The sequence below is a fragment of the Musca autumnalis genome, unplaced genomic scaffold (genome assembly GCF_047663935.1).
Source record: "Musca autumnalis isolate F117 unplaced genomic scaffold, ASM4766393v1 scaffold_4, whole genome shotgun sequence".
Classification (NCBI taxonomy): Eukaryota; Metazoa; Arthropoda; class Insecta; order Diptera; family Muscidae; genus Musca; species Musca autumnalis.
In genome coordinates this window covers 54,925,628-54,952,513 of record NW_027411977.1, presented here as the reverse complement: position 1 = coordinate 54,952,513, position 26,886 = coordinate 54,925,628, and the positions used below count along the sequence as shown (strand labels likewise).

The 26,886-nt window shown below is 38.1% G+C and overlaps 2 protein-coding genes across 2 annotated transcripts; one reads left to right on the top strand and one right to left on the bottom strand.

The window, feature by feature from the left end:
* Positions 1-5,975: 5,975 nt before the first annotated feature.
* Positions 5,976-6,683, bottom strand: LOC141402639 (uncharacterized). Its single transcript, XM_073984329.1, has one exon. The coding sequence runs from the start codon at positions 6,681-6,683 to the stop codon at positions 5,976-5,978; it is 708 nt and encodes a 235-aa protein (XP_073840430.1).
* Positions 6,684-12,916: 6,233 nt separating this feature from the next.
* On the top strand, positions 12,917-13,570 carry LOC141402462 (uncharacterized). Its single transcript, XM_073983777.1, has one exon. The coding sequence runs from the start codon at positions 12,917-12,919 to the stop codon at positions 13,568-13,570; it is 654 nt and encodes a 217-aa protein (XP_073839878.1).
* Positions 13,571-26,886: the final 13,316 nt, after the last annotated feature.

The window sequence follows — 26,886 nt, the reverse complement described above, 5'->3', positions numbered from 1 at the left end:
ACACCAATACCTTCATATCCTGGAGAAATCCTTCACATTGATATTTTCAAAACAGAGAATAAACTTGTCCTCACAGCATTGGATAAATTTTCAAAATACGCGCAGGGTAGAATTATTAAGTCAAGAGCCATTGAAGATATAAGAGAACCTTTACGAGAATTAGTATTTTTATTCGGTGTTCCAAAAATTATAGTTTTTGACAATGAGAAATCCTTTAATTCGGCATCAATAATTTTTATGTTACAAGACCAATTGGAAATAGAAATCTACAAAGCTCCACCATACGCGAGTGTCGTGAACGGTCAGGTTGAGCGATTTCACTCAACCCTAGCTGAAATTATGCGTTGCCTTCGAACTGAACGGACATACCCTACGTTTCTTGAACTATTGGACAGAGCAATTTACGAATACAATTATACTATACATAGCACAACAGGACAAAGACCACTCGAGGTATTTTTCGGACGACGAGTTAGCATAGACCCCGAAATGTATGATAAAGCAAGACAAGATAATATCCAAAGATTACGAGACAAACAGGTAGCTGACCTTAAAACCCATAATAAAAATCGGGAACCAATCAAACAATTTGACCCAGGTGACGAAATTTATGTAAAAATCCATAAGCGTCTAGGGACCAAATTGTCTCCAAGATTTAAAAAAGAGATAGTAAAAGAAAACCATTCTACAACTATTCTTACAGAATCAGGAAAAGTAGTACATAAAAGCAACATTAAAAACTGAGACCTTCTTTATATTTCTTTTTACAGAACCCTAGCATTTCTTTGCACCCCTACATTATCCACATCATAGACATAGACAGATACAGGAACCTCGTTAATGACATACAATGGAAAATAACACAAGCCATACCTAAATCCAATCCTTTTTTTCCCACTCCTTACGCACGAAATAAAAACAAGATACTAACTATGACATCAATAGAAGAAGCCCTAGAATTTGCAAAAATTAAAGTATTGTACAATCAGAAAAAACTTTTATATATTATTGTAATCCCTCTAACTAGCAAAGAAATATTCCATAATTTTTTAATCAGACCTGTAAAAAGAAATAATAGAATTATAAGTACTAAGTTTAATGAAATTATATGTAAATCTTTTATCATTGGAAATGTTAAACCATTTGCATATTAAAAATAATACTAAGTCCATCCATGAACTCAAGTCAGAAGCAGTTGTTACCAAATATACAATTTTCTCTCTATTTTAAATTTTTGCTATATGTCTATTGATAACTGGGTTTTTCATGAAAAAACGAAAAAACGTAGTCTTTCATACAATTGCCCCTAGTCACGGGTTAACACAGATCCTCCCAATCACTCAAAACAAAGTTCAAGTACCAGGGCCACAAAAAGTGGATGACCTACCATATTTCTAACGATTGAGGACAATCGTTTTTAAAGGGGGAGGAGTTAACACATAATATGTTGTTTTACCTAATAAAACTAAAGCTCAGCAACAATACTCTGTTAAACTCAATTCCAATTAAACCACATTGCAGACATTCATCTGCCCCAAATATTAAATTCCAATTAATTATTTTAATAAATCAGAAAATACACTTCCGTTGCAAAAGCAGCCAACTCAATGAAACTGCTTTGCAGAACATTTCGTCTGTCCGATTTCAATAAACCCAAGAAATGCAATTTCCGGTCAACCAATGCAATGCTCGACGCGTGCAGACAAATTTAATAGAATTTGGTAACAACAAATTATTAAAAGCTAAGTGACATGATTTCATGGAAAATCATAATGTCAAATAAGCAAATATTTGTAATCTATTTATGATTGTAATACAACATTAACTTCACTCTTTTACCAACTGTCAGTGAATAAAGTCGTCTTAAATCAACAAACGGTTTTTTTAATTCGGGAGCGGCGAAACTTTTGATAAGTGTCACTTAAGTTCAATTTTGATAATTGAACTCCGGGTTTAAAAGGGTCCGCGTTCCTTTTCGACAAAGTAACGCGTACAAGATCTAGAAGATCTTAATTAGGATCTAGACGATCTTAATTTTTTTTCAGACCTAAGCTCTCGTAGGTCTAACTTGTGTAGATGCTAACACGTTGTGAGCATCAACAATTTTATGCTCATTGAGAGCACAAGGGAGACCCAACAAATTTCTCTCCCTTACTTTATTGTAGAACAATTATAATACCAGATACGGATCTTCGCTTATGAAATGCTCAACGTATCCATGTGCTGATGTTCCTTCAGACCACAATCTTCTAATGATGAAGTTGCGCATAAAAATTGCCACGAGCAAAAAACGGAAGATTCGTCGTAAACTCGATGTGGTAAAGTTGGAAAATACCACATTCAAAGCAAATTTCCGAGCTAAAGTAAATCAATAACTGAGAAACATAAGTACTGAAAACGTTGACGACTTGTGGACTACGCTCAAGCCCTAAGCGGATAATACCCTTGGATACCACAAAATATATAAACAGAAAGAGTGCATGTCACAGGATATTCTCGACTTGATGGAAGAGATACTAAAACATAAAAACATAAATTTTGTACTATATTGGGAACTAAATAGGGAAATCCAAACCGCTGTATGAATAGCAAAAAACAACCATATAAATAAACAAAGTCAGGAGATTGAAAGATTGAAAAGCCTTCACGACGATTTTAATATCCATAGAAAGTTAAAATAACTTGAAGGTGTATACCGCAAAACTTCCTCAAAAGTTCTTTACAACAATAATAATGATCCTGTTTTTGACATAGAAGAAAAGAAAAATATCTGGAGAGATTAAATAAAACAAATTTTTACAGATGAACATACAACAACTTTTGAAGAACAGACGCAGCTTCTCACCATACAAAGCAGCGGGTCCAGACCAGATTTTCCCAGCCTTACTTCAAAGGGAAGTGGACTATATTTCGTCCAATCTGGTCGAGATTTTCAATGCTTGATTAAACTTTGCGTATACTCCATTGGCCTGGCAAGATGCAAGGGCAAGCCAAGCCCGGCAAGTCAAGTTATGCAATACCAAAATCTTATCGTCCGATAAGTTTAACTTCATTCTTACTCAAAACAATGGAACGGACGGTCGATACCATGATAAAGATATGCTCAAGTACAAACAACATGCATACGTAAAAGGTAGATCAGTGGAAACAGCATTACATGAGGTAGTATACCACATAGAGAGAACCTTCGAGATGAAGTTGTATACTCTCGCAGTTTGCATCGACATCGAAGGAGCGTTCAACAACGTCAGCACCGAAACGCTAATCCACTCCTTAGACGAGTTTCAGGTAAACCGGGCCTTGAGGCACTGGATAGACCACATGCTAAGGAATAGATGGATAAGCTGGGCGCTACAAGACGTAACAAAAAGAGACAAAGTTGGTCAGGGGACGCCACATGGAGGAATACTATCACCTCTCCTATGGGTTACCACCATAAATAGTCTACTAAGGATCTTAACCGACGAAGGATTTAAACCCATCTGCTATGCAGACGACGTTATAATACTTCTTAGGGGGAAAAATCCAAATATACTCTGTAGAAGGGCCGAAACGGCTCTAAAAATAGCATACAACTGGGCTAGACCGAGAGGTCTAAATGTCAACCCGGAAAAAACAGAATTATGTCTATTCACTAGGAAAACGAAAATAGAAGCTTACTTCTTCCGTTTTCCTAGATAAGATGATAAACATTTCTCCAACAATTAAGTACCTGGGAGTAATTCTAGACAGGAAACTTAAATGGAGAGACCATATTCAGGAAAGGGCTAATAAAGCCCACAGATGTTGGTCAACCTGCAGAAGAGCTATAGGCTCAAAATGGGGTTTCAGTCCTAGGATGATACACTGGTTATACAGAAGCGTAATTAGACCGATTCTAACTTACGCTTCTGTGGTATGGTGGACAGCTACGGACAAGAAATGCAACGTAAAAGTACTGCAAAAAGTCCAAAGAACGTGCTGCTTAAGTATTAGCGGGGCAATGAGGACTACACCAACTAGGGCTTTAGAGACAATTTTATTTGTCCACCCAATAGAAATTCAGGTAAGGTATGAGGCAGCCGTCGCAGCTATAAGACTTGAGTTGATGAGCGATCGTAAGAGACCACCAAACATACCACCAAAGCATATTACAGGTTACAACGGGTGAGTCAATAAATCATATTGTATCAGACCGTATACCTGAAACAATTGAATCCGCCTTGTGTGAAATTTTAATACCAGACAGGGACATGTGGATCGATGGAACCCTGGAACGGATGCTAACTGGAAGCTGTGGTTTCACAGATGGGCCGTTCTAGGGGGGAGAACGGGTCTGGGTCTATATATCGAAGACCAGGAAACTAGAATCTCCCTTCGACTGCCGGATCATAATACGATCCTACAGGCCGAAATCCGATCCGATCACAGAGTGTCTGAACTGGTTTAAAGCTAACACAAGGCCAATCACTATAAACATCCTAACGGACAGTAAAGCAGTAATTAAAGCAATAACAAGCAAGACGGTGAAATCAAAAACTGTCCTGCAGTGTAAAAAATCAATCAACGACTACTCCCACCATGGTTCTGTTAACATTATATGGGTACCAGGACATAAAGGGATTAGGGGTAAAGAGATAGCCAACTCCTTGGCAAGGCAAGCCAGAGAGCAAGCTACGATAAGCCTAGATAATGCTAAGCCTTCAAAAGCGGCGCGCCTAGAGTTAAAAGCATGGACAGAAAACGCCCATACATTCTTCTGGAATACTGAAGAGAAAGGGAAGAATACAATAATCCTCTGGGGAAACCCAGACGAGGATAAAACAAAGGAACTCCTTCAAATGAGTAAAAAAGACATTAGTAGACTGACAGGCATCCTTACAGGACACCTAGGGCTACAAGCACACCTGCACATACTCGGTTGTGCAGAAAGCAGCGAATGCAGAGCATGCGGAGAGGACGACGAAACATTGGAACACTATCTCTGACATTGCCCACCCTTCGCGACTCTAAGAAACCAATTTCTAGGAAATAACACTATACCAGAACTCCACCAAATTAGGGCAAGCGAGTTCAAAAACTTAAGAGATTATGTCAATGGCACAGAATTTCTTAACTGATAAATTTATTTTCTTTAATAAATTAAGCAATAAAAAATTTATTCCCTTAGGCTTCCGAAATTAGAGCGCACAACAGGCCTATACTGGTTTAAGTGTATGCCCCATACGGGCATGTGGCGATTCTTATATTCAACCCTCTTTTCAACCTAACCCTAACCTAACCTAAAGTGGCTCTATTATTTCGCACACCTCTTTTCAGACTATGCCCTGCTTAATACAAGGTCAACACCTCAAATTGGACAAATGTTGACTGAATTTTATTTATGGGATAATGCAAATTGCGCCATAACACACTTTTCAGGAGTGATTTAGAAACGTTTAATGCGTTGTAACTTCAGTGACTCTATTATTTCGCACAGCAGTGTATGTCTGCTCAGTGTTATTATACGCAATGGAAGTATGGACCATAAAAACTGCTGATATAAGAAGACTTGAAGCTTTTGAAATGTGGATTTATAAGAGAGTTCTGAAAATTCCTTGGACAGCCCATGTGACAAATGCCGATACAAAGATTTGACCAAAAATCATGATATTCGAAATTGAGAAAGCAAAGCAACAAATAGAGAAGAGGGGAATTTTATTCTATGTTCGGATTGTAGGACAAATGTTCTGCAGAGGCCCAACTAAATAAGTAAGTCATCGGGTAGCTTCGACTGTACTTCAAGACAAACAACGAACAGCAAATAACTGGATTTATCCCTACCCGCTTACCCTATGATGATGATGACTCGGCCTGTCCACATAATATGAACAATTAAAAAAAAAACGTGTATCAAATTAGAAGTCAAACATAACATTTTTATTTGTTGTTTCTAAATTAAAAATAAAATATTTGCAACAATCAACAACATTTAATAAATTGTTCTGTAATCTCATTTAGAATCCCCAATGAGTACCGAAACCATCAAAGCTCATATGAGAAACAGTTTCAGCTGGTGAATAGTGGACAGTTTGGCTGGTACCATAACTGCTGACACCGGGAGCATTGTGGGTGTAGCTGGTGGCTGATGGTCCATGATTGTAAGTGGTGGTGGCAGTGGCTGGGGCAGCATAGGTTACAGTCTTAGCTACAACAGGGGCGGCATGGGTATAGACGGCAGGAGCGGCTTGGGCGTAAACAGCAGGGGCAGCATGAGTATAAACAGCTGGAGCGGGATGAGAGTAAACGGTTTTTGTAACGGTTGGAGCAGCATGAGCATAGACAGCTGGAGCGGCATGAGCGTAGACAGCTGGAGCAGCATGAGCATAGACAGCAGGTGCTTCATGTGAGTAAACTGTCTTTGTTACAGCGGGAGCAGCATACGAAATAGTCTTAGCCACAGTTGGAGTGTAGACATTGTTATTGATGCGAGTATCCACTTTGTTCACACTGGAGTATGGAGTATTCACGGATTTGGAGTAATGCGAAACTGTACCAGCAAATGAACGAACAACATTGTGTTGTGTCGATGCTACAGCATCCACCGAAGGATTAACGACTTTGGTAACGACAGGAGCAGCAGCATATGTGGTGGTTACCGGAGCAACATAACCAGCATTGGCCATAGCCAAAAGTGTACAAAAAGCTACGAACTTGAAAGCCATTTTATTTATTAATCCACCAAAAAGAATTCGTTCAGTTGTTGGTTATGTTGATTGTTGTGTAATCGATGGCGATTGACTGATACAAATGTCATGAAACGGTGTGGTATTTATACACGAAAAATTGTTTTGCATGGCATTCTATTAAAATTAATTGGCATAGTGTAGACGGCGTTAAGCCGTTTATTGAATTCAATACTTCAATAATGTATATAGAGTTAAAGATTATTTTTTGATAAAATCTGCTCTTGAATTTTTAGAATTGTTAAAAATTTTGTGATTTTTTTAATTGTAGCCATTGTGCTTTTGGGGTCTACTATTGAAAAAAATAGGTCATTCCTTCTGTGTGCTATTGTTCTCAAAAACAACTAAGTTACTGCTTGCAACGAATTGAAGAAAAATTACAAAAATTGAAGACTAAAAAATGTAAGACAAAAAAAAACAAAATCTTTGAAAGTTTTTAACACCTTTGACTCATAATATAAATTGCTGGGTAATATCAATGTTATCAACTATACTATTTTCAATGTAAAGTTATACAGACCAAGATTCGTCATTAGTGGACTGATTTTTGGTGCCCTGGCCTAACTCAATAATTTGGTTCTTAAGTCCGTCAATGACCTCGCATAAAAACTCCTAATCACGGGGTGTTCAACTCCCCAAAACGATTGCGGACATAACATCCAAATATTTGCGAAATTAAATGTTAAGAATAAGTTTTCATGGACATAACGTTGTATTGAGTGTTGCAAAAGGTATTAAGATAACATAAATATGTACACATGTCCGATTTTGGTCGAAGGTTCAATACATTATAGCTGAAGGTGGGCGGTCAACAAAAAATGTTATTAGTTTTTAATTTTACATTGGATTCCATTTTGTGTCTGTCCATAGGTTTAAATATCTTATTCTTTACTAGTAAAGTGCCCGATACTTCGTATGCTCAAAGGGAATAAAAACAAATAAACAATATTTAATATGGAAATGGTGAACACTGAAAATTCTGTTGTGCTAACACGTATTTACACGTATTTTAATTGATATTTAATTTCATTTAAGTACTGTTCGTACCACTTTATTTAGATTTTCCAAAACATCGGCCGTATCTCACCCATCATATATATAAATAGCGACCCACATTTAATGAGGTATTTCAATTTAGGGGTAAAAGCATTCTTGTAAAAAATTGTAGCATAAGTTTCTTACTTACTTACTTAGCTGGCCCATTACAGAACATTTGTTCCATAGGCCGAACTAAGAAAAGATCTCCAATTCTCTCTATTTGTTGCTTCGCACTCTGGAATACCGCGCCTTTTCATCTCCAATTCTGCGTGCACCGCCAAGCGGTTCGTATTTATACGCCTTTTTAGCGGGTTCATCTTCGCCCATTCTTATGATATGGCCTAGCCAACGCAATCGCTGCATCTCGATACGCTTAACTATATTGATGTCGTTGTAAAGCAGATACAGCTTGTGGTTCATGCGACGTCGATATTCACCGTCAACGCAGATTGATCCGTAGATCTTTCGAAGAATTTTTCCCTCAAACACACCAAGCACTGCCATGTCTGCTTGCGCAAGTACCCAGGCTTCGGAGCCATACATCAGCACGTAGTATCAGTGTTTTGTAGAGCGTCATTTTTGTTTGACGAGATGTGGCTTTGTTTTTAAACTGCTTACTTAAACCAAAGTAGCATCTGTTGGCCAATACAATTCTTCCTTTTATTTCACAACTGATGTCGTTTGTTGTGTTTACGGAGGTGCCGAGGTAGACGAAGTCTTTTACTACCTCAAAATTATAGGAAAACAAACTTCCACAGTTGGTCCGAGCTCAATGGACGCATTGCGCGTCGACACCATCAACTTGGTCTTCTCACCGTTTACCGCCAGACCCACTTTTGCAGATTCTCCTTCGGCCTTCATAAAGGTATCAGTTACTTCTTTTACTGATCGTCCTATGATGTCTATATCATCAGCATAAGCGAGTAACATGTGGCTATTGGTGTAGATTGTGCCACTTCTTTTGACGTTTGCCTCTCGTATAACCTTTTCTAGCAGGATGTTGAAAAGATCACACGAAAGGCTGTCTCCTTGTCTGAAACCTCTTTTGGTACAAAACTCTTCGGAGAGGTTCTTTCCTATTTTAACTGAGGATATCGTGTCAGTTAAAGTCATTTTACAAAGCCGAATAAGCCTTGCGGGGATACCAAATTCAGACATGGCTGGAATACCTTTGAACGCAGCGAGCTGTCGAAGGCTGCTTTATAATCGACAAAAAGGTGGTAGGAGTCGATCTACATCTCCTGGGTCTTCTCCAGGATTTGCCGCAGGGTAAATATCTGGGTGCCACCGTGGTGCAATGGTATGCACACCCGCCTTGCGATTCCCCGGACAGGCAACATCAAAACACTTTTCAGCGGTGGCAAAGTACCCCTCAGTAATGTTGGCGACATTTCCGGAGTATTTCAGCCATGTACAACTTCTCTACAAGTGGTGTTGAAGACACGCCGTTCGGACTCGGCGATAAACTGTAGGTCCCATATCATTGAGCTAATATGAATCGGGGTGCACTCATTGATATGAGAGAAGTCTCCCTTGTCCCTTATGGGATGTTTGTGGAACAATTATATATAAATATCTGGTCAATGGTGGACTTGCCATGTCTAAAACTGCGTTGGTATGGTGCAATTGTCTTGTTGACCATAGGCTTTAGTCGTTCGAACAATATCCCTGACATGTTCTTGTAGGCAATAGGGAGTAGACTTATGCCCATATAGTTAGAGCATACAGTCTTATCTCCTTTTTTTGTGGACGGGGCACTAGATACTCAGGTTCCAATCGTCGGGTACTCGTTCTTCCTGCTAGATGGTGCTAACTAGCTGATGAATACACCTTATCAGCGTGTCGCCTCCGGTTTTGAACAGCCGATTTATTGCTGTCTTTACCTCATCTTGGCTGGGCGGTATACATTCAATACCATCTTCTGGGATTGGATCTGTGGTATCTTCGCCACAGTTTGGGGAAATGTTCTTTCCATATCCTGAGCCCACTATCTGTACCAGTTACCAAATTACCTTGCTGGTCTCTACAGGAGGATGTGCCTGTACCAAAGCCATTAGTTCGATGCTTGACTCTTTTGTAGAATTTTCGGACTTCATTCTGGTTCCTATACATCTCGATTTGTTGACAGTCCCGCTTTTCCATCTCTCTCTTTTTCCTGCGGAAAAGACGTTTCTCCTCTCTCCTTTTCTCTCGATACCTCTCTCGTGCGCTACGCGTTGCTACTGATTGTAAAGTAGCCCTATATGCCGCATTTTTCTCTTCGGTAGAAGCACGACACTCCTGATCATACCATGGATTCCTTGGTGGAGGTCTCTGGTATCCAAGTATGGATTTTGCGACTGTTTGCATGGAGTTGGCAATACTTTGAAATTGCGCTGATATGTTATCGGGATGAGGAGTGCTTTGATTAAGCAATTGGGCTAGTTGAGTGGAATATGCTGTGGCTATCTGGTGTGATTACAGTTTACCGATGTCTAACTTTCGTGTTGTGTCTGTTCGTACTTTGTTTGCTACGTTTAAGCGGGTGCGTACCTTTGCTGCAACAAGGTAGTGGTCCGAATCAGTGTTTGCGCCTCGGAACGATCGTACATCCAACACGCTCCATGAATGTCTTCCATTTATCACAACATGATCAATTTGATTTCTTGTTTTCTGATCTGGAGACAGCCAGGTGCCCTTATGAATATCGAGATGATTAAATCTGGTACTGCTAACTACCATGTTTTTTGCAGCTGCAAAGTCTATCAGCCTCATACCATTGTCAGATGTTTCACTGTGGAGGCTGAATTCCCCGACTGTTGGGCCTTTCCAATTTTGGCATTTAAATCGCCTAGAATGATTTTAATGTCATGGGCAGGGCAACTGTCATATGTTTCTTCTAGGCGCTCGTAAAATATATCTTTGGTCTGTTCGTCCTTTTCTTCAGTGGGAGCATGAGCGCAAATAAAGCTGATGTTGAAGAATTTAGCTTTTATTCGAATTGCAGCAAGTCTTTCATTCACTGGAGTGAAGCTGGATACCAGATCTTTTAGTCTCCGACTAACTACAAATCCGCAACCAGACTCATGCTTTACGTCATGGCAGCTATAATACAGTGCGTCACCTTTAGGTGTTGTTGTGACGCCTTTCCCAATCCATCGTATTTCCTGTATGGCAGTAATATCGGCCTTGTACTTTTCAAGTACGTCTGCCAATGCGAAGACTGCACCTTCTCTATAAAGAGAGCGAACATTCCAGGTGCAGATTCGCAGATCATGGTCCTTAAATCGTTTGCGGGGTTCGTCAACCCTAGAGGGGGTTGTTTTTCTTTTCTTTCGTTTTTTCATAGTATGCTGTTTTTTCTAGGGGAGGGTTACTAACCCGACGCCCAAACCCAAGTTTTTAACGTTCTTATGGGAGCACGGGCGGCACATGTTAGCTTACTACCTTCAACGGGTGTTAAAGGCAGTTCCCCAGGTGACACCACGGGGAGGTCAGTGTCCACTTGAGGTGAAAGAGGGACCAAGATAAATCCTGGGCCTTGCCATGTTAAAACCGGACAGGACCTTTGCTTGGTATCTTCCATCCCCTACGTCACCCAAAAATATAGAAGTCGTCATCACAAATAAAAAACGCCAACCCTCCTAATTGTGAGACCGGGCACCGTCGAAATGTTGTTTATTGCTGTAGTATGCAATACCAAGAAATTAGTTATGTGTTTTTTCGTCGAGAATCGACGAACGCATAGCAGTGGGAAAGGTTTGGTTTTGTTTGCAAGTGAAGTTGCTCGAGTTTGGGTAGTGCCAAAGAAATTCTCGATCAGAGTGTTTCTTTACACACGTATCTATTTGAGCGGGCAATTGACACTTGGGTATAAAAAGTTTCTTGTTGAAAAACAAGAAACAAGGGAACTGATGAAGATCTGTGGCGAGATCTGAAACTATAGTCTTCCCTGCCTTACCCCTTGGTAAACATCGCCATTTTTTCCAACTAATAAATTAAAGTTGTTTTAATAAACTATTAAAACAACGACTATGGGATTAAGCCTGACTATTTTGAGAAACAAAATAGAAGTCGTCATCCCAAATAAAAAACGCCAACCCTCCTGAAAAAAAAAATCAATTTATGTTTCTGTTGTCCGAATGAATGACCTTCTGGCTATTATACCGGAAGGAGTGAACCGATTTATAACCCACCTTCAAAATTAAACTAAGTGTGAACAAAATATTACGAAAGTAACATTTTGGACCGAATCGGATGATCCGTTCCAGAGTTACCGGCGGCTCCAGCCAGCCAGACAGACGGACGGACATGGCCAAATCAACTCCAAATTGTCTGAAACGGCTTTTGTCCAAACATACTTGGGGTCTAAAACCACTATTTAATTTAGGCAAATTTTGCGCGTGTGAAAGTGTGTATACCCTCGTTAGCATAAATGCTGAGGGAATAAACAGGTTATGTCATTTTGGTTATGTCGTGTGGCTCCAGATCTTATTTTCTGTTACATTGACTCCGGCTTATAGTGACTTCAAAACATTGTCAAAAAGCTCATATTGAAATATTTTCAAATGACTTTGTGCGTGATCTTTTTTATCGAATTAGGATTCTATCTAATCTTAGGTAGAAACTCATCAAAATATGATACGGGGATACGAGGTTGTAAAAATTCCTTCTTTTTCATTGCCCAACTTTCGCAAAACTCCGCGCTTGGGAAACCAAACTATACATGAACTTAAGGAAACCAGGGTAAACTACTTTAAAAACGTATGGGATTTTGTCGAGGGCACATAAATTCTAAAACGATAAAAATCAATCTAGCCTCTTTTTTCCCCGAAAAACATAGTCAGACTCTAGAGTGTACAACGGGCCTATTGTGGCTTGTGTGTCTACATGGACATGAGGCGATTTTCTTGTTCCACTAACTAGCCACATTTGTATTAAGATTGCAAAAAATATCCAACGAATTATTAGTTGTCTAAAAGCTGACCTGAAATAATAAAATTGTATAATAATCCCTTCATATTAAAAAGTATATAACAAAAATTATCAAACAATATGTTTTACAAATATCGACATACATACGTTTGTTTGGGTATAAATACCAGACGCTATTGTGGTAACTTTATCAGTCAATCATCGATTATACAACAATCAACATTACCAAAAACAACAACTGTCTTTTGTGGATTTAAAAAATGGCTTTCAAATTCGTAGCTTTGTGTACTCTTTTAGCTGTGGCCAATGCCGGTTATGCTCCTCTCGTAACCAAGGTGGTTAATCCTTCCGCTGATGCTGTTGCTTCCACTCAAGAAAATGTTGTTCGTTCATTTGCCGGTACAGTTTCGCATTACTCAAAATCGGTGAATACTCCATACTCCAGTGTCAATAAAATGGATACCCGCATCAATAACAATGTTTACACTCCAGCTGTTGCCAAGACTCTATCTTATGCTGCTCCTGCCGTAACAAAGACTTTTTATTCTCATGAAGCGCCTACTGTATATGCTCATGCTGCGCCAGCTGTCTATGCTCATGCTGCTCCAGCCGTTACTAAAACCGTTTACTCCCATCCCGCTCCAGCCGTCTATGCCCATGCTGCCCCTGCTGTTTATGCTCATGCCGCTCCTGCCGTCTATACCCATGCTGCTCCAGCCGTGACTAAAACTGTAAGTTATGCTGCCCCTACTGTCGCCACTACCGCTTACAATCATGGACCATCTGCCACCAGCTACACCCACAATGCTCCCGGTGTCAGCAGTTATGGTACCAGCCAAACTGTACACTATTCACCAGCTGAAACTGTTTCCCACATGAGCTTTGATGGTTTCGGTACTCACTGGGGATTCTAAATTGAGTTACTGTGTGAATTGTCCAATGTTGTTGATTGTTGTAAAGATTTTGTTGTTATATTAATAAAATAAATATTAAGCAATAACATTTAAATGTGAAGTATGGTTTTTTATTTCAGGAAAAGGTTAAATACAAAATTCCAATTGAGTTGTGAGGTAATAAACAGACTTACAATTTCGGTGGTACACTCCCGATCTTCTGAACAAGTTTAAACATTTTTCTTTTTATATATTAAGTTCTCTTCAACTGTTTATACCCTCAGCATTTATGTTATCGAGGATATATGAAGAAAAGACAAAATTTTTTAGTTTTCCATAAAAAAAAATTAAAAATTTTTTTTTTAAGCTACATGAAAGATTTTTGGTACATAGATTGGGAAAAAAATGCCATTCTTAAATCTGTTCGTGATACTAATTTTGGTTGTTGCGCGCAAAAGTTATGGCGGTTTCAATTCTGATAAAAAGAAAAAAATCTTTAAAAGACTGTAATCATTATATTGAGAAACTCTCTTAATTAGGGGCTCCCTACATACTATATGTTTACTGAGGTCCCATAACATTAGTGAAAAAGTTGTGTATTTTCGCGGAAATTAGGAAAGAATTCCAAACAATTGGTAGTTTGCAACTTGTTCTAATAAAATTCAAGCTGTTTATGCATCTGAAAAATATATAAAAAATATGTACGTAATCTACACATCGCGAAGATTCAAATGAAACCAAAACTATACAAATTCGTTTAGTGGTTTTCATATTATAGCGAAAACAAAAAAATATATTGAGGAAATTTATAAAATTTTTGTAAGAGAAAATATTTATTAAAATTTATTTTGTGAGTTAGTTGAACAAAATGTAAGAAAAATAGGTCGGAGTTTTTCTTCTATTTTAGTTAAATTTCACGCAATAAATCATATTTTTTATTCTAATCACTTCTCGAAAACACGCTAACATCTAGCAGAAGATATGGATATCTTTCAAATAAATGTTGGGTTCCTTTAAATGGGGTATAATCTTGAAATAAAATTGTATCGGGTAATGTTCATTTTGAAATGCGTGTAAAGCGCGAAATCCTCAAAATCACTTGATGCGCATGCGGTTTACCAAAACAGCGAATTCTTCTCTTTTAATTTGTACACATTTGCCAGGATTTACTTTGGCCGCTAAGATGTAGCATCGTCTGCAGTTTAGTGTGCAACAAACTGTATAACGCTTTTATTTTGCACAAAGTGCATACACTTTTTATGCGCATCCGATTTCACTATCAACCGTGAAAAAATACATCGATCTAAACATATTTCAATAAAATCAATCAAGAACCGTGGATGTAGCATCACACAGTATTTTTTGGATAAATCGGATACAGCTCCCACGCCACTACATTTTTCAAACCGCTGTTTTCGCACAAACGCGAGTGATGATTCAATTTCTTCATTGAAATGGAAACGATCCACATAAAACACGAATTAGTCAGCGATATTTTGAAAAACATTTTTCGCAAATTTTTCAATTTTTGCAGTAGCCATTTCCGCCGTTCTAGTAGATGGATTTTCATGATCTGTGATTCATATGATCCGGATCGTCGAAAAACTAAAATATCGCGGGGTACCAGCACACTCAAAACGATATTGTAAATACTGTACCCAAAAAATAGGTTTTTTAGAAAAAATATCACACTAAATTTTGGCCTTTGGCAGTAGATTACTCTGCTGCTGTGTGGGCTACATACTCAATATACATATCAGATTATGCGAAATCGCGAGTTCTTTAATCCTATAATTGGTTTTTCGAAATATCCGATTGCGCGTCCCAGTTACATAAAAAATACAAAAAACACCTGAAATCCAGCTTCAAAATGTCAGCATCCATAAAAGGTGGATGCAGTGGAAATTTTGGAAAGTGATACATTAGAAGTGTAATCTTCATTTTGTATTCTCCTACTTTTACTTTGGACAGATGTCCGTCATTTGAATGGTTTAATCAGAAATCGAATAGCAATGTAAAAAACCTGTTTAGCTTCGACGTTTTTTACCTATGTTTTTTCCTTTACGCGGTCGTAACTACCACGTAAATTAATTTTTTTTGCTAAATTTTTGAGCTTTGTACAAAAACATCTAAAATAATCCAGCAATAGTCATAGTTACTGGTAAACTACAATAGTTCGCGTATGATAATAGTGCAAACCTTGGCTTCATGGAAACTAAAAAATTTTGACTTTTCCTCATATACACTTTCATATGGACAAAATGTGCCCCATCGAAATAAAGGTTTTAGATCCTAAGTATGTTTGGACCAAATCCGTTTCAGACAATTTGGAGTCGACTAAGCAATGTCCGTCCGTCTGGCTGGTGCGCACTATGACTGTCGAACGGATGAACCGATTTGTTCCAAAATTTGGCTTTCGTAATATTTTGTCGACTCCTTCTGGTACCTCTCCCACAAAAGTTCGGAAATGTTCGAAAAATTTGTGTGCACGATAACCCTTGAAGGAAGTAACCGTTTTATTCCATACTTTGCACATCGTTAAATTTATACCCGACTTGTACCAGACTTTGGGTACCTCCCACACAAAATTTCGGAAAAGTTCAGTTTAGGACCTGTTCTCGAATCTATTTGATTTTTGTTGTAGCAACTTGTATTCACTGCGCCGCTTACGACGGTACATGTATCATTAGGGGCAAGTCCATACTCCTGAGAAAATAGCCTGAAAATTTTAAAAACGCCTTTGACACCGTGTGTAGTGGTTGGAGCGCAAGATAGATCTCGAATGAATCAACCGATTTGGTCCAAAATTTGGCCTTCGTAATATTTTTTCCAAACATAGTTTAAGTTCGAACATATGCCATATCGGTTCACTCCTTCAGGTAACTCCCCCACAAAAGATTGTTCGCACGATAACTCTTGAACTTATTACAGATAAGTTCACTTTAAGACCTGCTCTCGAATCACTTTTATTTTTTAAGCAGCTTGCATTCGTTGCCTCAATTACGACAGTAAGAGTTTTTTTCAGGGGCAAGTCCATACTTCTTGAGAAAACAGCCCGAAAGGTGTAAAAAGATCCTATGGCACCATAAGTAGTGGCTGGAGAGCACGACAACTCTCGAACTAATCGATTTGGTCCAAAATTTGGCTTTCCTCATGTTTTGTCATACTTTCAGTTCGAAGATATTCCCCGAATATTTCAAAAAATCACTTAAAAATGTCACAAATTTGGTCCAAACTTTGGATTTTCTAATGTTTTGTCCAAATTTAGTTCAACTTAAGTACCTCCTCCACAAATGTTCAACATTTGTATTTAAGTGCAGTTTAAGGTCAGTTCGAAGATCCTTTGGAAATGTATGTCGCCAGCATTGGTATTTTGGTATTTTGCCACCGTTGAAATTTTTGAGGTTGCCTGGCCGGGGAATCGAACCCACGACCTTTAATGTGCAAGGCGGGTGTGCATACCATTGCACAACGGTGGCACCCGTGCCAATATTCAGAACTATCTTGCCATCTTTTCGGAAAATATACTTGTTATAATAAAAATGTACCAAAAAGTTCTCAACCTAGAAAAGTTAACGAGAACTTTCATATAAAATAAAGAAATATTACAAAAAAAAGTTTTTATAAGCCCGTTTTAAATGACTTTTTGATTTCGTAAGACCCTTTCTAACCTTCAAAAATTGTTTGGAGTAAAAAGCAAGTGTTAACCATAATATTAGCATCGATAAACTATAAAGATCATTGAAACGAGTAAAAAAGTAGCAGTTGGCTTTGCCGACAGAGATATACCCTCAGCCGATGTGAATTGAAAATATTAGGAGATCCAAAGTTTGGACAAAATGTGTTCAAGAGATATCGTACATACCATTTAAGTGACAGCTTTTAAATATTCGGGGGAGTACCGGAAGTTGTGGATCGGTATTGCCTATATTCGAACTGAAAGTATGACAATATATGTAGAAAGCCAAATTCTGGTTAGTTCGAGAGTTATCGTGGTCTCCATTCACTACATATGGTGCCACAGGGGTGTTTTACACCTTTCGGGCTGTTTTCTCAAGAAATATGGACTTGCCTCTGGAAAACCTTTTACCGTCGTAATTGAGGCAGCGAATGCAAGCTGCTTCAAAAAAGTGATTGGAGGACATGTATTAAAGCGAACTTATTCGTAATTTTGTGTGATACCGGAGGTACCGGAAGGAGTGGACCGATTTAACCCATCTTTGAACTTAAACTAAGTATGGGCAAAGTATTACGAAAGCCAAATTTTGGACCAAATCGGTTTATCAGTTCGAGAGTTATCGTGCGCACCAGCCAGATAGACAGACGGACGGACATTGCTAAATCGACTCCAATTTGTCAGAAACGGATTTCGTCCAAATATACTTGGGATCGAAAATCATTATTTCGATGATGCACACTCGTTAGCATAATTGCTGAGGGTATAAAAATAATAAATATTTTGGATCAAGTTTCATTATTTAACTATCCTGGCATTACAAATTTAAACATTATCATACTCAGAACTCCGCCATGTAAAACTTCTCTACAAGTGGTGTCTTAGGACACGCCGTTCGGACCCCGCGATAAACTCTAGGTCCCATATCATTGAGCTAATATGAGTCAGGGTGCACACATTGATATGAGAGAAGTCTCCCCTGTCCCGACTGGGATGTTTGTGGAACAATTATATTGCTTTCCTAAAATATGGCAACAACGTATGATTTTTCCTGTGAATGTTGGTATACATATTGGTATACATATACAATACGAGTACAAACACAGCTGAAGAGACCTTAACATATGTATAACATATATGTAAATAATCCGACTAAATATGGAATTGTTAGTTGTTAGTTGTGGCGGTACCGTTATAGGGGACTATAAGACAACGTGGCCCTATGTCCATAGTTTTTAGTGGAGAAGCTTCTTGGTCACTGATATTCCTAAATGTCAAATCATAGGAAAATTGGCCAGGATATGTTGCAATATGGGGGCTATAAGAAAATGTGGACCTATGTATATTATTTTTGGTTGAGAAATTTCTTGTTCACTGCGAACAATACATGTCAAATTATAGCTAATTCGGTCTGAAAATGTAAATACGACAAAGTATCGGAAATCGGGCACTATCATTTTATGGAGCTATACCAAAACGTGGACCGATATAACCCATCTTCGAACTTAATCTAAGTTTAGACCAAAAACATATGTGTACAAAATTTCAGCCTTGTAGCTCGACTCATTCGGAAGATAGAGTGATTAAAATAGACGGACGCACATGACTACATCGACTTAAAATTTTACGCTGATCAATAATATATATACTTTATAGGGTCGCAAATGACTATTTCGATGAGTTACAAACGGAATGACAAACTTAATATACCCTCCATATTATGGTGAAGGGTATACCCTTATATACCCTTATATATAACAAGAAAAATTATCAAAGCTATTCAGATGAGCGGGAGTATATTTCATCATTCAAGGTTCGATGTCGTTGGAGTAATCGGGAAGACTTCCGAATATCCTACAACCTTCTCCTGCAGGATGTTAAAATATCACACAAAAGATTGTCTGTTGAAAGACTGTTGTTACCAATTTTTTTGGAATTCCATTGCACAGTGGTCCCACTTGTATCGAAAGGTGCGACAAAAATATTTCTAATCGTCGGATCGATCTGATTTTTTCAGTAATTGCTTAAAATAAGTAAAAATACTTTGGCCAAAAAATCATCAATATGGGCCCAGTTTTTCCTATTGCCCCCATATAACGGCACCTCCCGATTTCAGGTATTTTGAAACATCTATCTACATTTTCGGACCGAATTGGCTGCAATTTGGTATTTGGATTTCCCAGTAGCCAGAAACATTCTGCACGAAAAATTGTGAACATATGTAGGTGAAGGTTTTGGTATAGCCCCCATATATAGGTACCTTCCGATTTCAGGTATTTTTCGGCACGAATTGGCAGCAATTTGGTATTCGGAGTTCATTGACCAGGAAACTTTCCCGCCAAAAAATGTGGAGATAGGTCCAGGTTTTGGTATAACCCCCATATAACGGTAGCATCATATTTCAAGTACTTTTAAGTTTGTATCTACATTTTCAGACTATATTGGCTGTTATTTGGTTATGGGGTTCTCAGTGGTCAGAAAACGTCCCCGCCTGATATTGTTGACAGGAAAATAAAGTAATTATTACATTTCAGGTCAGAATATTTCATGTTTGGGGGTAACATAACATGTTAAAATTTTTACTTGTTTTTCATTTTGAATACATCATTTTTTATGTCACACGCGGAAATGCAAATACTTGCAGCTGGAACCAAATTTGCTTTAAACTTGACACCATTTCGAACATTCTCAAAAAAAAAAAAAAAATGAGAGTTGAGAGGCATAGTTGGACGGTAGATCTTAGAAAGATTTTTTAGACAAAGCATGTTTGGACGAAATCTGTTTCACACAATTTATAGTCGATTTAGCCATGTTCGTCCGTCTGTTTGGCTGTAGAGCACCATAACTCTTGAACGGATTAACCGATTCCGTCCAATATTTGGCAGTCACAATATTTTTCCAATCTTAGATTAAGTTCGATGATGGACCTTATCGGCTTTGGTCCATATTTTGCACATTGTAATACTTCTATTAGACATAGATCAGGTTTGAATATGGACTATATCAGTCCACTCCTTCGGGTACCTCCAACAAAATTTTTTTGGAAAAGTGAATTTTAAGACCTCCTCGCGAATCGTCTTGATTTTTACTGCAAGCAACTTGTATTCGCTGCCGACAATTCATGTTTTTTTAGTGCAAGTACATACTTCCTGTAAAATTGCTGTAAAAACCCCCGGAGAAAAAAAAAACTTTAAAAATTTCTACGAGACCATGTGAAGTGGCTGGAGCGCACAATAACCCGATTCGGTCTAAAATTTGGCTGTCGTAATATTTTGTCCATCTAGGAGACATAGATGGACTATATATGTCAACTCCTGCGTGTATCTCCCTCAAAAAATTCGAATCCTTTTGACGGTACAATATTTTTCAAGGGCTAGTCCATACTTTCTGAGAAAATGGCACAAAAACAAACTCTACGGCACCATTTGTTGTGGCTGGAGCACACGGATTAACCAAATTTTGCACTCGTAATATTTGCTATAGGTTTGATCGCACTTGGCTGCTGTAAGAATTCAATATGTAAGAGTTGGGGGTTAAGACCTCATATTATACATTGGATATATAAAACTGTGGTCTGTCCCGTCTTAACATATGTATGTCTTGCATGGTTGCATGCACTTAGTACCAAGTCAAACCAGTCAAAGATGTATATAGTACAACGCGCAGCATCAATCCTCATCACCGGCGCCGTCAATAGTACACCGTAAGTTACGCTAAACGCAATGGTGGATATTAAGCCACTAAATATTTCAGCTGAAAACATCGCAGCCAGAAGCGCTTTTAGGCTCAGGGATATGAAGTGTTGGAGTGAGTCGCGTTCTGGACACGCTTCTATACTTTACAAAGGAGGCTGCCTAGATGGAAGACCACTTCCACAAAGCTTGACCATCTATACAGATGGATCCAAAATGGAAGCGGGCACAGGAGCCTGACTCTTCTGCGAGAAGATCGATGTAAGCCGGTCTTATAAGTTGAATCAGTTCTGTAGCGTCTTCCAAGCGGAGGTTTTAGCCATTGTAAGGACCCTAGAATTGATTCACCACTTGCGTGGTTCTGAGGGACCGATAGTGGTTTGTGCGGATAGCCCGGCACTCAAATCCTGCTCTAAGATTGTTAACACGTGTAGAGGATTGTTAGGAAGGCTGAATAATGAAATCACTTTCTGCTGGGTACCGGGACACTGTGACATTGTTTGAAATGTCTCCAAATATCGAAACACGCAAGTCCAGATAATGGCTTAAAAGCTCGAAGAAACCCGGACTGCAGCAGCTAAAATGGAAAAGCCGCATAATAACTCTCGCAGGAAGTTTCTGATTGGAACAATCTTTGCACATTTTATTACTTCATCCATTTATATAACTGGTTGGAATATGGACTATATCCGTCCCATCCTTAAGGTACCACACAAAATTTGGGAAAAGTGCAGTTTGAGTACTCTTCTTGGTTCTATTTGATTTTTTTTCAGAAAGTTGCTTTCACGGTCCCTATTACAATGGTACATTTTTCCGCAGTAAGTCTATACTTCCCGACTTCCAAACTTAATTTAACGTAATGAATTTAATATTTCGAGTTATCTATGAATTAGAAGTTAGTTTACTAACGATTTTTGGTATATGTAAATGATTTGGTATAACCCCTCATTACCATACTTAGTGATTCTACGTATTTTGAAGCACGCTCGTGATACAAAATTAATATTATTTTATACGCTGCATAATTAATGTGTACAGCTGATTGATACCTTCTTACTTGTTGTTTATGTGCAGTTTAGGGTCTGTTCGAAAATCCTTTTGAAAGTCATAGTGATGCTATTCCTTGTGGTCCTGCAATATTAAGTTTTTCGTGGTCAAGTCCATGCTTCCTGATATAGTGGTCCATAACCTCTAAGTTATACCTTGACCAATTGAAATTACTGGATGACGCGCAACTGACCCCCAAATAAAACTCGTGTCCAGAATCGACTATGTCGATATTATTCTTACTTTGTCAGAATAAAATCATGACACATTTTATTTTTTCAAATTTCATTTAAATCGCAAGTCCACAGTTCATCACCTTTTATCGACAAATTAAATAAATAACCAGACCTAACAATAGGTCAAGTGCGCCATAATCAAAGACAATTGAATAATCATAACAAATACCGAAATCGTATTTGAGTCAAACAAATCAATTATCAATTGAGTGGACCGTTACCATTCATGTGAATGAGAGTACACACCCATATCAGATGAAGGTATGTACTAAGGCGAAAATAATTGTCAATTTAATTTGTTGTATGATTTATGCTGTGTCACGCATGTCCAAAACACCTCCACACATGCAGCCAGCAACAACAACAAAAGTACACTAGTAACCTTGAAAGAGTGGGAGTGTTACTGTGCTATCAATAGTAGCAAGATCAATACCTTGGCTTTTGTCTGACCCATCCGGCTAAAGAAATAGGCGATTGAAAGAAATCACCTGAAAAACATATGTATGTATGTATGACTGTTCAAAAATTAAAAACAGTTATTGTTTGGTTAGAGAAAAAGAAAAAAAAAACAATCTCATTATCAACATTTTTTGTATTTTTATTTTTTTTTGGTTCAATTGTTATTCAAACAGACAGCAGGTTAAATTGATTTTATTATTTATTGATTGGTAATTAATGAAAAAGAAACACTTCAATGTGATTTGTCTACTCACATTTTTGAGAGCAAAAAAAAAAAAACAAATGGAGCAAAAAAAAAACAAAGGGAGAATGTATTAAGTTTTTATACATATCAAAATGAATTTCATGCAGTGACAGGTGTCTTGTAGAACTGTACAAAGTGTATTCATTTTTTATTTTAATACTCCAGATTTGAAGAGTTTATCCGATATTGTCAAAATGTTACTACCGTTTATGTTTGTTTTGTTGTATTAAAACGGCGCCACTTAATATTTATATGAACAAGGTAGACCGTTATGTACGTCTCTTCCATAAGCTGAATATAAAGGAAACATCAAGAGGTGTCGGTTAAAAATTTTAGTTCAAATATGGACAAAAATCCGTTTCAGACAATTTGGAGTTGATTAAGTCAAGTCCGTCCGTCTGTCTGGCTGGAGCGCACGATAACTCTCGAACACATGAACCGATTCAGTCCACAATTTGCCTCTCGTAATACATATTTTGTCCAAACTTAGTTTAAGTTCGAAGATAAGCCTTATCGGCCCACTCCCTCAGGTACCTCCTTCAGAAAAGTTCAAAAATGTTCAGAAAAATTGTACGCACGAGAACTCTTGAAGATCGTGACTGATTCGGCCCATTCTTTACACATCCTAATATATCTACCAGACATAAATTTGGTAAATATATGGACTATATTTGTCCACTCCTTCGGGTACCACCCATACAACATTTTCAATTTTAAGTTCACTTAAAGACTTGCTCTCAAATCACTTTAGCTTTTGTTGAAGCAGCTTGCCTTCGCTACCTCAATTACGTCGGTAAAAGTTTTTCAGGGGCAATATCTCTTCAACCAATTTGGTCCAAACATTAAAACTCCTAATATTTTGTTAAAATTTAGTTCAATTACAAATTGGCCCATATCGGTCCTCTCCTTAGGGTACCTCCCCCGCAAAAGTTAACTTCTGTCAAAGTGCAGTTTAGGGTCTGTTCGACGATCCATTGGAAATGTATACAGATGCTGTTCGTTGGGGTCCTCTTTACAGTGATATTCTGTTTTCCGTTGCCAAGTCCATGCCTCCTGGCATACTGGTCCAAAAGTTATACGATGACCCACTGAAATGAATAGTGGGCGCGATATCTATCCAAAAGATATTACTATCAAAATAAAATCCACTTCCATAATGGACTATGTCGGTCCATCCCTTTAAGTACCCCCTCCGCAACACTTTTGAACATTAAACCTAATCCTCATTTTTGTCGGCACGTTCAATTGTTCAAAAAGGGCTACACAATTCTGAAAATATTCTAAATACATTCGATCTGTCCGTAGATGAAATTTACAATTCACTTAGGCTGAGGGTTAGGCCGGGGCGATTTTAATGGAAAGAAAAAAACCTTAATGAGCCCTTCACTTTTCTGATTCGTGGGATTGAACTGAGCAAAAAAAGTCCACTAGAGCATATGTCTACGGTGAAAATCGAACCTCCCGATTTTGACTTTAAGTTTTTTATCCACGTTTTTTACATATTTTGGCATATAACAGCCAAACCATTGAGATTTTCAAATCATTGGAACGCTCTTTCAGGCAGTTTTTGCCTTGAGAAGGTGCAAACTTTTCGAAAAATTTCGATAAATGGCACTGTGCTACAAAAGTTGACCAGAAAAATATTCAAGCGTTCTGATGCAAAATTATATCGTGTTGCGATCCATGAACAACGACAATGCCACTTACTTACAATGTTTCTTACATTTTCCAATTTAAACGGACATATCTTTTTATCACAACGGATTTCTATTGATCCTTCTTCCTTTTAAAGGGGTGAATAATATCTTTCGAACAAGTTATTATTTTTTTTTAATCGGTTAACAAATGGTTATAGTGTTTTAAGTCTGAAAACCCCCACAAAAAAAAAAACTATAACTGAATTTCTCATAATTTTCAAAAATATAAATTTTTTTTGTTTTGTTCAATATTTATTTTGAAAATTGTGAGAAATTCTGTTATAGTTGTCGATATTATTCGAAAAGTTTGCACCTTCTCAAAGCCAAACTGCCTGAAGGAGCGTTCCAATGCTTTTGCGATGCATTAGAGAGTTATTAATTACTGTCTTGGCTACAATTTTTGTCCTAGTGTTCGATCGAAAATCTCAATGGTTTGGCTGTTATATGCCAAAATGTCTAATAAACGTGGATAAAAAACTTAAAGTCAAAATCGGGAGGTTCGATTTTCACCGTAGACATATGCTCTAGTGGACTTTTTTGCTCAGTTCAATCCCAGGAATCAGAAACGCGAAGGGCCCGTTTAGGTCAAATCGCCCCGGCCTACTGAGGGTATATCTCCCTAAAGCCGACTGATACTTTTTTACTTGTTTTATATCTATATTATTAAACCACTTTTGGCAACACCATTGAGGCCAAACTAAAGCTCAGAAAGTCTACAAGCTTTGAGAACCATGACCTGCGAATCTGTATCTGCCATGTTCTGACTCTCTATAAAGGAAGTGTAGCTTATATTTTGGTGAATATAATTGCAAAGTACAATGCCAATGATAATATCATACAGGAAGTCCAATAGATTGGGAAATACGTCACAAAACCACGTAAAAGTAGCTCTATATTTAGGTTACAACACCTGGTCCAAAGTTTCACCCCGATGCATTCGAACAAATTCTGCAACATCACTTTCATCTGAGCCCACCAGCGTTTAGAACCTACTTATGACCGTTGTTCTTCCCATGAATTCGAACAGTGGGCAACCTGCTCTCCATCTGAACCTGCAATAAGGCTGATAGCCTTAAAAAATGGTCTAATCAGCATCTAATAAGGCGACATGGAAGTGCCCTGATCAACAAGAAGAAAACAAATTGATTGTTGGACACACCATTGATCCACATCGGAAAGCCGCAATCACGTCAGACAACCGCAGCAAAATAATCCCACGAAGGGATGTTCGACCTGGGGCCTTTACATCAACAATTATTGGCTTGTGTTCGTATATTTTTCACCATGGCGGCGGCAATATGTATATCCCTCATTAATTCTGTTTCTAGAGCTATTGAGGGTTTGGATGATCAGACACCCGGGGAATCTTTCAGCAACACTTTCGGGGCAGATGTCACCATTATTGACAACAACGCCCAATGGAATGATAAGGGTGTTGTTAGACCTGAAGCAATAGGGAACGCATTGGCCCGCAAAAGAGCCCGAAAATCTTGTGGACCCGATAAAATTCCAGACGTGGCTTTGAGGTAATATTTACTTTTATTACCATCTTTTTAACCATTGCCTGAATTGATGTTATTTCCCCAGAGCTTGGAAAAACGCTATTACGGTTCCGATTTAATAAAAGGGGCGAATCCGGAACAATGTGGGTGCTATCGACCAATTTCTCTTTTACCGGCATTCGGTAAATTGTTTGAAAGGGTCCTAAGTGATAAGCTCATGATTATTGTCGATGATAAATGGGTTATACAAGATATTCAATCTGGATTCAAACCCTGGAATTCTACTTCTCACGCCCTAATGGTCTTTCCCTCTCATGTAGTGAAAGGTCTGGATCGTAGTTATGGAAACATTGCTGTTAGCTTAGATCTAACAAAAGCCTTCGATATTTTTGTCAGCTATATTCCAGATCCGCCCCCTGAAAATTTGCTGCTGGGTTATGCTGAGGATTTTTTAATAGCCTTGATTACGAAAGCCACCGATTTTCTCGAACTACATGAATTTTCGCAATGTGGATCCTTTAAGTAAACCCTAATAAATGTTCAGCGGTACTAATAAAAGGGGAACCCCGTACCGAATATACTCAATTTTATATCTTACTTCCAGGTATTAAAAGTTGGAGGTGATGTTATTCGTCTAGCCGACAGCATGAAATATCTGGGTGTAATCATTAATCAGAAACATGATTTTATCAGACATGTGGACTATATTCTGTGAAGAGCTAAGGGTATTTTTTGCGTACCACAGTCTGCTCAATAGAAATGTAAGGAAAATGAATTCAATAAA

Coding starts and splice junctions, on each gene's coding strand:
- LOC141402639 (XM_073984329.1), bottom strand. CDS start 6,683: ATGGCTTTCAAGTTCGTAGCTTTTTGTACACTTTTGGCTATGGCCAAT.
- LOC141402462 (XM_073983777.1), top strand. CDS start 12,917: ATGGCTTTCAAATTCGTAGCTTTGTGTACTCTTTTAGCTGTGGCCAAT.